Source organism: Platichthys flesus, chromosome 12, assembly GCF_949316205.1.
Source record: "Platichthys flesus chromosome 12, fPlaFle2.1, whole genome shotgun sequence".
NCBI lineage: Eukaryota > Metazoa > Chordata > Actinopteri > Pleuronectiformes > Pleuronectidae > Platichthys > Platichthys flesus.
This window is the reverse complement of record NC_084956.1, coordinates 8,222,490-8,235,266: the sequence shown is the minus strand read 5'-3', so window position 1 is coordinate 8,235,266 and position 12,777 is coordinate 8,222,490. Positions and strand designations below refer to the sequence as shown.

The window sequence follows — 12,777 nt, the reverse complement described above, 5'->3', positions numbered from 1 at the left end:
CTCATTTTAGTCCAAATGGCTTCACAAGCACTAAGAAGAAGGAGAAAAACCTGTTAGCCGTCGATAGTTGACACGACTCAGCTTCAGGCTGTGAAGTCAAGTCCAAATAGTTCAAATTCATGAAGGTTAAAAGGAAGATTTGGAGATTAAATACAGGGTTTGAAAGATTGAAATAAAAAATGTATGTAAGGTAGATTAAGTTTATGATCTTAATTTGTGTTTATACCAGATGGTTGTGATGATTCACACATCGGCTCATATTAGCTCTTGTTTCGTGACAAAGTCGACGTTTGCAGGTCAGAAGAAGTGGGAAATAAATAATCTGTGAAAAAGACAGTCAGGATTCTTCAGTATGATGAATTGCACCAGACAGGAGGTCGTCAGAACAGGTCTACCCAGAAATAGAAGTGTTTAAATGAAGTCCCTGAAATCAAATCTTCAGCTATTTCTATCAGTCTCTCGTTACACTACCCACAATGCTCTTGTGCTGAGAGGAAGTCAACTTTTTTTGGAATTCATCCACTGGATAAGAATTACTCCTAAGATATAAAGAGAAGACGTTGGATGTAAAAAGTGTAAGATGTAAAATAAATTGATCAAGTTACTTCTACTTACCAGCTCATAAATGACGAGTCTTACTTAGTGATACTTATTCTCCTAAAAAACTTTGTAATCAACACTTTTATTTGTGGGAGAAGCTTAGAGCAGTTGTTCTAACTATGTTTAGGTATTTTTATAGTACTAAGTATTTTAATGGCCTAATCATAATCTATCGAATGACGATGGGACGCTCGTGAAGAAGAGAATGAATCTGCGGCTCCCTTCCGGTTTTATGGATCCTAATAATGAGTTTCAGTCAAAAGAAAATCTCTAACAACCCACTGTGCATCATGATCTCATCCCCGAACAGCAGAGAGTCACAGTCAGGAGACATCTGCTGAACAGAGTGGAGCATTTAACGGCCAAATATCAAGGTATTTCCCTCAGGAACCCAAAACCGTACATAAAATATATATGACTTAAATTCATCGTCCAGAAACGCAACTGAATTAATGTTTTACTGCAGTGAAATGAAAACTGTTTCCACGAAATAATCAGTTCTTGCATTTTCAATATATCCAGCCTCGATTAACATATGAAATATATAGATTGGTATGAAATGGATAAAAAAATAAAGGCAAACTGGAGTGAGATAGAAATTCATCTGCTGGTAGATGAGGAAAACCAGAGAAAAGTTTGAAAGGTGCCAACCATGAGTCAGTGGCTCCGCGCTGTAGCATCTAAATTTACTTTGACGTTTTCGAGCAAACAGTAATAATAAGAATTTGGATGAGGAGCCTGTATGCCCTATTTCAAAGTCTATCTTACCTTTTGCCTTTTCACACTGTGATTGTGATACCAACTGCATAGATTGAAATCGTTAATTATGCTCCATATTCTCACTAATCATATTTTCTTTAACAAATCTGAACCGATCTTTACTTTGTTGTTGATAATGAGTTGTAGCCACAAACACAAAGCTACAGTTTGTGACGTCACTGTGGAGTCACCCCAATTTTTATAGATGTTACAGTGCAGTTAAAAATAAGTGGGGTTAGCAGGGGCGGATCCAGATGGGGCCCAGCTGAACTCTGATTGGCCCTTGAAGTGCCCCTGTCCTGTCAGTCATAGAAAAAGTCACATACTAATGATACTAACAATCAAATTTTACTGTGTAAGCTTTTTACAAGTACACAATTTTCAATGATGTGTGGCTTTGCTCAAAGCCTTAGAGCTGACCCCCCTGAACCAGGAATAAACATATAAAGGACTCTGTGTAAACTGTGGCCCCTTTACGTCCCACAAAAACCACAGATCCGCCTCGGGAGGTTAGTGTTCTGGTCTCGGCGAAACATTTCATAGACGACATTACACTTCATTAACAATACTGCCAAGTTAGAAGTTGACAGGATGAGCGGTTGTTGAGAAGGACAGACAAAGATCTCCTGATTTATGAGTATGCTGCAGCTCTGTACAAATCACTCCATTTAAACATTCTGACACAATCGAAAGATGAAAATGTCACCTTTTGAAAAAGCCAGTGTCTGCACAATCTGAACGACCCCTCTTGTCACAGCGGCTCCATCTTATCGGGGGCCTCCATCAGCAGCTCCCACATGCTCGGCTCGGCCATGTTCCTTTGTTGAAACAACAGGGGGCTTTTCAACCGAGAGGCCCTGGTGATGAATTTATAATTTGGTGTAAAAAACACAAGCGCACAAACCATTTGATCTTCAAGTGAAACGATAAGAGAAATCTAGATTGAGTTTTTCCGCTTGTTTGATTGATGTTTAAAAGCAGTTATTACTTCACTCCGAATTCTGTGTCACGCAGATGAAGCCGAAGTATCTCAGAGGCTGGAAACGTGTCACGTGCATGTGGAGGCGAAGGAGTCTGTCCCTGTATTCAGTGTTTTTCTAATTCTGTTTGCATGTTTTTCAGGAGGAATTGGAAGAAACATGGAGAGAATTGTAACGAGGGAGTTTCCAAACTGTACTAATGTCTAAAGTAAGGACAGATTGCTGTTGTGGCACGATCGTGCAGAGATAGTTTGCTTTTGTCTGCATTGTTTTTTGATTTATTTATCTCACGATGATAGCTGCTATCGTTCAAAGTCATGTTGTTAACGCACATGGATAGAATAAGTAAGTATGTAGTTTAAAAAAACCTGAAGAAGATAAACACGTCAAACCAGAGACCTCTAGTTCGAGGGCGGTGAATTTGCTGAAATTGGCCAATAAGAGCCACATCGCCCGGCACCAAACGTCCAATTAACATCAGGGATCCCTCGTTCTCTGCCACCGCCATGGATGTGACATTACTAATTTGAGTGTTTTATAAATATTCAGCCGATACTGACAATTTACTTGGCTCCCTGTGACATCAATGTGGTTCTTTTATTAGGATAATATGTGGGTAGGAGGCTGAGTCACTGAAATGAAATTGACAACGGGTCGGGTGGGAATATTGATGCAATGTAAATGAGAAAAGGTTTGGAGAGAAAGAATGTGAAGGATAATCAGTATTCAATCGAAATTTCATGAGGGTCTTGTCAATATTTATAATCAACTTTACTATAATGATAAAATTAGGCCTTTATATTACTACACAGGGCTTATACCGATAAAAATGTCAAAGTAAAAGTTGTCACTGAAGAGAGGACATGTTGTGTCAAATCCATATGACAGAAATATAATTAATAGGCCATTTGTGGCTCAGTCATTATCTGGATATGACACTTTTAAATCACTCAGAATAAATTCTGAATGAACATTAACATTAACTGCCTGATAACTAGAGGTCTTTGAGTTGTAAATATAATGAATATATGTAAAAAATTTTGAAATCTGATTAATGTGAATGTGAAAGAAAGCAATGTGTAGTTTGGTTTTTGATGGATGGCACATGACAGGAAGTGTCATGTGTGGACATGTGAGTCTCTGGCAACTTGTATATAGAAAGAGATGGGATGTAAATGTAAACAGTAGCTCCATTCTACTTTATTGTAAAGTCAAACCACCGAACACAGACAGACGGATGTGTCCACGACCTTCAGCTGTATGTCCTTTTTTATTTTGTATTTTTTACAGTAGCATGCCCTAATTATCTGTGATAAAAGACTTTCCATTAACTTAGGGTGACAGAGTACTGTATATATATATATATATGAATATATATACCATGGTGATTTTAAAGTTTACACATTACACACGTTATTAACACACCCTGTCTAATAGTGCAGTCGTGCAATTGCCTAAAGAGTTGTGCATGATCTATGATATTGTTCCTTTTTTGTCAATGATAACAAACATCTTGTTGTTTTGAATCATATTTCTTACTGTGAACAAATGGCCATTTTGAAATTGTTCAAAATAAATGTATTTTTATATGGAACCCTGTTTTTTTCTCATCTTTTCCATCACATGCAACCACAAGTGACACTTTGCAGACTTTCAGATTTCAATATGGTTCTGGCTTTTGTTTCCTGAGCAGAGTGATGCAGAAGCAGCTTCTTTCTTTTTTTCTCCGGGCTGTCAGTGGATGAGAAATGGCCGTGTCGCCGTGACCATAAACCTGGAAACAAATGGGCTCATGAAGCTTTGTTTTTACAACACAGCGGCGGCCTTATTGGAAACGCAGGTGCCTGGTAGCCGACAGTGTATCATCGCTGCAAACCACTTTTAATGATCCCAAAGAGGCTCTGCGGCAGGATTTAATGGACAGAAGTGTGATAACACCCATGTGAAGATTCCCATCTGACACCTCTTCCGAGCCGCGTTCTAGCCCCATCGCTCCGTCACTCAAGTCTACCGTTTACAGGCAGTTGCTATTTAATGGGAACAATTACCGCGGCTGTAGTCGAGTGATGAGATACCGGATTTTGCAAAAAGAAGAATTTCTGGCTTTAGAACTTTTAAAGTGCTGCACATAAACGTGGCAAAGTGACACTGAGGTTGGAGAACAGGATTGAGCAGTTGATTGGCTGAAACAAGTCCTCGCGCACACACACACACACACACACACAAGCGCGGGAGCGACCAGGCCCTTCCTTCTACCTGTTTTGCATTTTGTTTGCCACTTCAGCAGCTTCATATCACACACACCAATCTTCATCACTCCAGCAGCCATTGGCGCCCCGAGAGTCTTACTCCTGCTCCTGCTCTCAGTCTGAATTAACACCAAGGCCTCTCTCTAACTGCCCTGGGATGTTCGGCAGTGGCACAATCAAATTGAACGGTGACAATCACTAATGGATGATTCGCTGCAGCCCGACACTGTAATGTAGCACTCAATGAAAGGAAACATGCTCATCAATTTCACACTGTGGCTAACACAATATTGCTGTGGGTTATTGTTGTGGAACATTTTTCATTCAAGGTGTGACCCAGCCTGGGAAAATCTTCCTTGATTCTGTGTGTGTGTGTGTGTGTGTGTGTGTGTGTGTGTGTGTGTGTGTGTGTGTGTGTGTGTGTGTGTGTGTGTGTGTGTGTGTGTGTGTGTGTGTGTGTGTGTGTGTGTGTGTGTGTGTGTGTGTGTGTGTGTGTGTGTGTGTGTTCCCGGGTTGGAGATAATTAATTTGAAGCACAGTGGGAGAGTTGAGCAACGAGCCCATTAGAATCACTCCAGGCTACTCGGTGCTTTTCAGTGTCCTCCCGCTCGTCCCACAGCCATGAAAACGGCTCCACTGAAACTTTGAACCTTGATAACTTGTTAGAGACCGAGCGGAAAAAACACAAGTACCACAAAGTGAGAGCGTCGGCCTGACAAAGCTTCAGTTGAGCCGGAGTCGAACCGTTCTGCCCTTCATGAAGTCGAGTGACGGACTAAATCAAAAGTCAAACGCAACTGAAAGCCGCAGCCAACGGAATCGAACATGAGCTGTTCATGCTGTTAGGAATGAGTGAGTTCAACCAGCCACGCAGCGTCACTGCTGTGTTTCTGCTTTATTCCGCAAACCAATGTTACTTTTTTGCAAGATCAGATGAAAACCACAGTAACAAGCCACTGATTAAACACGTCACTTGTAATGAATGACTCGTCTGGCCTCTTGAGAAAAATGGAGAATACTGCAGTTCACATTTCTAACATTTCATTTTTCTGCTAGTAAAGACATAGTTTCAAGTAACTTGAAATAGACAAAAAAAAAAAAGAAAAAGCATCATGCAAATATGTTCACAGTCATATTCACAGGTCGATTAGTGGGACAACAGAAAGTATTGAGTTAAATAAATGTCGAGAGCCGAGTAGAAACTCCTCTGATGTATCGGTGGTGGGGAGACAGAGTTCATGTGATCGTGAGCACAAGTTTATTTATGCTCCGGGCTCAAATGGAGGATCGGAGAGGGGAAGAAGTATGGAGCGGCCTCTTGTCAATTTGTCTTCCTGACATATGATGCTGACAACACTTAAAAAGAAAAGTTTGATGAAGAAAAACTTCAGTACTTATCCCAAAGAGACAGTGGCTCTGTGTGTAGGCCGAGGCTTATTGACAGGAGATACGTCTCTCTCTATCTGCGCGTCCCTCGGCACCCTCTTTGTCCAGCACGTCCTCGGGGGGGGCTCCTTGTGCTTTCACTGTAAACTGAGAGGAGAAGCCATGTGGAGCCGCCCGTCTCCTCGTGGTTAAATACGAACAGGCGAGAATAAATAAAACATCGCAGCCAACCTGGGGTGGTTACACATGTGAGGGCGCCACAACCTTCACAGTGAGATCAGTTCAAAGAAACAACAACAAAAAAACACACATCAGACATTTTGGATCTGAGCCCAAGCTGCAGTCTCTGAATCTAGCAGTTAATAAACCTTGAACTAATGACTAATTAAAACTGTGGCACTTTTTTATTTAATTTCTTTTCTTGCTGCATCCCCACAGATGAGTTTGAGTCTTGTTGTTCAACGCAGAGGAAATAAACATCATATCAAACATTGTTCTCCTAGAAACCAGAATGTACAAGAAGAAAAGGCTCCCGGGCAACAAACGACTACGAAGCGCAAGTTTAAAAAGTCACGGCTTTTGTTTGTCTGTAAATCAAATCAAATGTACGGCTGGTGCCGCGACTCTAATCCATATGCATGATTTAGATTAGAAGATTTGCTCATAATCTGTTTTAAAGTGGGTTTAACGTTTTGTTGCAGTGCCACTAAAACAACTTCAGTCTCCTAAACAAGAGGGATGGCTCCGTTTCTCATCTACTCTCCACACCTATATCCACTTTCATCCTGTGTTGGTGTGTTGTTGTTCCTGACGTGTGTAACATTCGGAGCGGCAGAGAGACAGACTTGATGGAATACACAGATCTGGGACTGGAGGCCCTCCTCCTTCATCTCCTGGATATTGCAAGCTTTCATTTGATGGGAATGTGCAGATAAGATTAACTGATTGTAAAGAGCTTAATGAATCTGCCTCCCTCACTGTCTTAGCTCCGATAAGCTGCTTCCACATAGTTAAACAAAGTAAACTTCACAAACACAAGCCCAAAAGAGCGGTAATACAAAGCATAGATATTATTACACATCACTTCTGCTCCCCCCGGTTGATATTTTTTCATATTTGAGCAAACGCAGCCGTAACACAGCTGAGACCAATAACTTGTACCTCCTCCATTATGGATGTTATTATTTACATAAAAAGATCAATGTCCTTGCAAAAAATACAAGTATTTCCAGTCAAAAAGTGTCCCCCCCCCCTTTTTTTCTTTTTTTCTTCCAAGAAGCGAGTATAAATCTGTACAGTCTCCTCGGAGGGATTAGGCAGCACAGTGTGAACTGGTCCATCCATGCATGGGCAGCAAAAACACTCGAGACTATTCATTGTGACCGTGGTTTCATAGCTTGCTGGAAGTAACTGCCAAAGAAGATGTATTGCTTTTGAGTCGGTCATAGACTCTCAACATTAAAACACATGGGGCGCTTCATCAGAGAGCGTGATGTCTGTGTGAGATGGCAGGTAGCCTGGCGAGGGAGAAGAAAGGGGAGAGAAAAAAAGACAGGAGGAATTTTATGTAGCCATTTGCATGCGGGTGTATTTATTTATTTTTATTTTTTTTTGCAGGCAAACACATTTATCTTGGATGGGTCGATTGTTTAGCTGCGGGTCGGAGGTAAATCAGCTGGAACCTCGTAGATATTTCTTGATGAAAATGCTTTCACCACTCCGCTACTTTCCTGATGCACTAATTATTTTATTGGGTCAAATAATTCACCCTGACATTTCATCACTTTAGCCTCGCACTTGATTCTGCTTCACTTACCTGTGAATACTAATACCTCACTATGTCAAACCCAGGCGGGTGAATAAGTACAGCGCGCAGTAATGACTGTATCTTGGCAACTTGGACGATAACGCGAGGGGAAAACCTGCTTTAGATTTGCAAAATTTATAGAAAACTGATTTTTCCCTGTAGTGTCTGTCGAATCACAGAGTTTTATTTGTGTTCGCTGCCACAAATCCAACACAAAGGAGATAGAGGAAATGTTTGTGACGATCGGAGCATTCAAACGATTTGGAACTTCCAGTGGTTAATAGCAGTGATGCTGCACTTCCCAGTCTGGTGGATGATGAATCGCTGATTTGTTTTTTCCTTCTCATTTGTTTGTGTAAGAATCAAATATTTGTGTTCAGTTGTACCCACACACTGTTTATAAAGATTGATGACACGTCCCTGTAAGTGAAGCCAAAAGAGTCTCAATTGCCCCCTGGTGGCTGTGCTGCGGTAAAGGTCATAAATCCCTCCTCTATGTCAAATAACTAATCTCAATTGTCACACTGAGGTATGTCCAAGTGCTCCTTATTCCTGTAAGCCTTGTTTTGGTTATTTATTACATGCTTTAAAAACAGGATGAAGCTTCATGAGTGACAGCTGAGACCGACTCGTAATTGGTCGAGAGCGTGCTGACATGGCTCCATCCACCCCCCCCCCCGATTCCAACTCTGCATATTCTGGCCCTGATTGTGAAAGATGGTTGGTGTTTGTATCCGGGATATTTAGGCTTAATTTTTGTATAATGAGAGGAAGTGGAGACGTGTCGTCCGTCTGTATACACAGTCTGTGGGTGTACCTAATAATCTGGCAGCAGAGTTTATGTTGATGAACAAAAGGTGGAAAAGTACAGGAGAAAAGAAGCTTTAATTTTATTCTTGTGAACAGTTTCCACTGCTTCCTCACGGTAAGTGGTTAAGTCTTTTCAAGATGAAAAGCCGAATCAGTGCTCAGAATGAGGACGACAACATTAACACACAGACACACACACAGACACACACACACAGCATCAGTGCTTCTGCAACTTCGGAGGAAAATGTCCAAACGAAATCAACTTCAATTTAGTCGAATGGAAAATGGAATGAAAATTCAAATTGCTTTTGTGTTTTCACCCTGAATGTTTTTTGTTTTATTTTTACAATAACAACAACAAACAGTTCACATTGCGTTCTACGGATGATCAAGAGAAATGGGTAAATTGTTCCAGGGAGGACGTGCCCTTGTTGAATTTTCAAAAAAATGCAATTTTCATTTCCCCAAAAACTCTGTCGCTACACGTAATGAAATTTCACGCGACTCCACTGTGATGGTGCGGCAGCAGATATCACATAGATATCTCTTTATCTCAAAACCTAAGGGAAGTAAAACCTCCATCGCCAGACTCCACAAACATTTAATTACAATGGTTCTGAACATTTGAGGGGTTTTTTTGCGTTTATGACCAGTTGCCAAGATACTGGTCGGTTGGGATACTACAGTCTTTCTGTTAATTGTCCGTTACAGGTTTTAAAACCACAGCCTGACTGATAGAACACGAAAGACAACCTTCACTTTCCAACAATCCGAATAAAGCCTGTGTATTCCTGAGGTGTGCCTGTAGCTTTAAAAGGAGAAATAAATGAATATACCTCTGCTTTTTGAGTCCAGCTGTACGTCCACATGATCCAGTGGAGTCAGCTTGTCCCCCTCAGGGTCCGGGACGGCGATGGAGGTCACTGTGGGGATGACCTCTTGTTCTTTGTCAGGCTGCTCCGCTGTGTATGTGTTGATGCCGGGAAACTTCCTGCAGGCCGTGCAGGGGAGGAAGAAAAAAAGAAAAAAGAAAGCTGATTTTTTTATTTAAAAAAGGCAACTTAATGGGAACCTGCCATCAGGTCTGTTTCACTAATGTTTTCACTAAGCATAATGTGTCATGTGCTATTTTTAACCGCTAAAGGATGGGAGAGGATCGCCTGGAAGCTGGAAACTGGGGCATTTTGCGTTCCACTGGGCATTGCTCTCTCACTTTCATATTGTTCACCTCGGTTTTCAATCAATTTTTCATTCCCTCAGATGCAGGCCCCCACACCCACCCACCCATCCAATTCTTGCTTAAAACTAACATCTTGCATTTCTAATTTCAGATTCCCCCCCCCCCCCTGTGAATTTGCAGCCACAGCTGGTGCTGTGACATCTGAGGCAGCTTAAGAGACTCAACGTTGATTTCTTAATGTAGTAATTATAATCCAGAAAGTTAACGTTAAGTGGTCTTTTACTTTATAATGAGTACAAAAAAAAAATCCCCCCCCCAAAAAACTCGGACAGAGTGAAGCTTCCCCCCCGGTGATTGACGTGGGATTACCTTTGGCGGAGGATGCTATTTACTGTACGTCCCTCACTGTATAATATGTGTTGTCTCAGGACTTATCTCCTCAACCTTCCCTGCCATTCTGCAGAGGATGCCTCACCTTGAATGGCTGTGTTTAGCATTTCCGAAAGGTCAACCCTCACATTGTCAGATAGATGAATATTGATAACTGCGGGACTATGACACCCATTCAGCTCTCTGGGAGAATTGATTAGACTGTCATTCCCTGTAATATTCTGCAGATTGAGACAGAGGGGAATCGTCTTATTCCTCCAGCTATTATTGTGCCGCGGACGACCATAACTGAGAGATATATGGGGTCGGGATACTTCTGGAAACTTTTAGGAGTTCAGCAGCGAGGTGCTAGCTTGTAGATAATGGGGCCGACTCTATATAAGGCCATTATGCAAATGCAAACACACGCCGTGCACACACACACACACACACAAATAAAACAGCAGTTACATTATCTTATTGTTGATATTCTCCACGATGTGCTTTCACACCTATCTGGCTGTTTCCCCCAGCGGCTGTGCTCAGCGTGTGGTTACAATAGATCACATCCAGTATATACTGTACCTTTTAAACGTGTATATTACAAACACAGCCAATCCCATCAGCACGACAGAGATGAGCAGGATGACTGCAGTGCCGCTGTGGCTGCTATCGCTGCTGTCCACAAGAGGAGCTTTGAAGGAGAAAGAGTGGAAGAGAAAATGAGAGCACACTCAGGGCAAATGCTTTTTTTTCATCTTATATGGATATGAATTATATAATAATCCTATTATACAACAGAGGAGAATCATCACTGTGTCTTTGACGATGTGTGAGAGTCATGAGCAGGAGAGCTGATGTCCAATAAACACTTAACTAGTTTAACCTCTGCAGAGGAGGTCATGTTTCCAGATCAGGGGCCAGATGGAAGAATTATTTTTGATTTTCTCTACCACTCCGAGATAGGCTAGTTTTTAATTAATTGATCTAAAAATCTGGCATATTTAGAGCTCTGATATCTATGCGTGCGTGTGATTTGGTAGAGATCCAGATAAAAATCCATATCTAGTGAATTTAAATGCAGCATTTTAAGAGGACCGTTGGGCCTGGGTGGGGGTGCATACTCCTATTCTACTATTTTAGTCAGTAAAATGTCCAAAAAATTGTAAAAAACATCCATTATTTACAAGTTGACTTTAGGTATTTATTATTTTGTCAAAGACAATCTATTTGTAACGACTTAAAACAGTAAATTCTCAAATTTGAGGAGGAGGAACCTGTAAACATGTCATTTATGCTCATAAACTTCATTTTGAAATAGTTTCAGATAGATTTTCTATCCGCTGCTTTAACTAAAACTGATTTCAGCACTAAGTGAGTGTAAAATACATCTAAAATATTTAGAATTTGCAGCAATGGAACATGCAGAGAGAAGGGCCATTCTAGTTCTTTGAGGGTTAGATTAAGCTACTTTATATCACCGGGAAAATCCACTCGGTGCCATTACTCCTGCCCATGGAGTCCTGGATACATATATTAAAGTAGTTTCTTTCCTTGCAGACCTACTATTCATCTTTATCTCCCGACTGGAAGACTTGCACAATGTGTGGCCTAAAATAAGAGACAACCACTCAAAAGGCACCGCTTCCCCCCCGAAACGGCTCGGGCCACCATTAGGTATTTCAGGTATGTGTGGGGCAGGCAAGGCCGACTCACCCGGAGACAGCCGCGTGGCATACACGTTCACCTGCACCCCCGGCTTGAGTGTGAACTGGACGAGGTCCTGGTTCAGAGCACTTAGCAGAACCTGAGAAAGCTGCGAGGAGGAGGAGGAGTGACAGAGCAGAGAGGACCGTGTTAGCCGCGGCTGCACAGCAATACTCCACTGTCATCCATATTTCATCCGCGAGTCATTTCTTCCGACAGCCTAAATTATGAATCGGAATTTTTTGCCTCTTTCTAAAGAGGTGCAAATGTTGATATGACACAAGAAGGAAAACCAAACCTGCTGCATAGACACAGCAGCAGGCTATTAAACGGCGATGGAAACCTTATCAGGAGGAGAAAGGGCGGCGGGCTCACAGTGAGGAGGTGACATTTAACAAAATGAATCCTGCTTTTTCTACCTCAGGGAACTCCTCAGGTTTACCTACTTTCAATACAACGTGATTAAGCGATGTAAAAGTTCAGTGAGTCGATGCCATTGTAAATCAAAAGGATTTGCCCTCATATAATAAAAATGCACTTTTTTTATTTTCCTCCCTGAAGCTCCTCCTGTTTTTCGCACCTTGATGAAGCAGTCATTTAACACGAGAGCAAAACGCCTTCCCGGAGCCTATTTGAGTCCTTAGCAATGCCTCACTAATTCCATCTCGCTCTTTCTAAAATCTTTCCACTGGTTAAAATTAGACTGCTCTACACAGTTTGAATAATTACTTTTTGTTCTAGTGGCATATCAGGGTCAGTAAATCTATTACACATTTTAATAAGCTGCTCCACACACACACATACACAGACACAAGGACACACATTCACTCAGTGCATCCACGTTGCAAGTCATTCACAGGAGATGAGAACAGTGCACTGAAGATTTATTACCCTATTGTCTGTGAGGTTCTGCCAGGTAATCAGACAGGC

At 41.6% G+C, this 12,777-nt stretch overlaps 2 protein-coding genes across 2 annotated transcripts in view; one reads left to right on the top strand and one right to left on the bottom strand.

The window, feature by feature from the left end:
• Nucleotides 1–3,933, top strand: part of sorcs3b (sortilin related VPS10 domain containing receptor 3b) — a 42,623-nt gene extending 38,690 nt beyond the window's left edge. The window contains exon 27 of the mRNA XM_062401685.1: nt 2,482–3,933. Within this exon, the coding sequence (XP_062257669.1) occupies nt 2,482–2,546 (65 nt within the window). The 3' untranslated portion in view covers nt 2,547–3,933. The remainder of the gene's footprint in view (nt 1–2,481) is intronic.
• A 1,549-nt stretch (nt 3,934–5,482) lies between these two features.
• Nucleotides 5,483–12,777, bottom strand: part of LOC133966742 (VPS10 domain-containing receptor SorCS1-like) — a 46,466-nt gene continuing 39,171 nt past the window's right edge. The window contains exons 24-27 of the mRNA XM_062401783.1: nt 11,857–11,956; nt 10,726–10,834; nt 9,428–9,582; nt 5,483–7,491 (exon numbers count right to left, since the gene is read on the bottom strand). Coding sequence (XP_062257767.1) covers nt 7,433–7,491; nt 9,428–9,582; nt 10,726–10,834; nt 11,857–11,956 — 423 coding nt within the window. The 3' untranslated portion in view covers nt 5,483–7,432. The remainder of the gene's footprint in view (nt 7,492–9,427; nt 9,583–10,725; nt 10,835–11,856; nt 11,957–12,777) is intronic.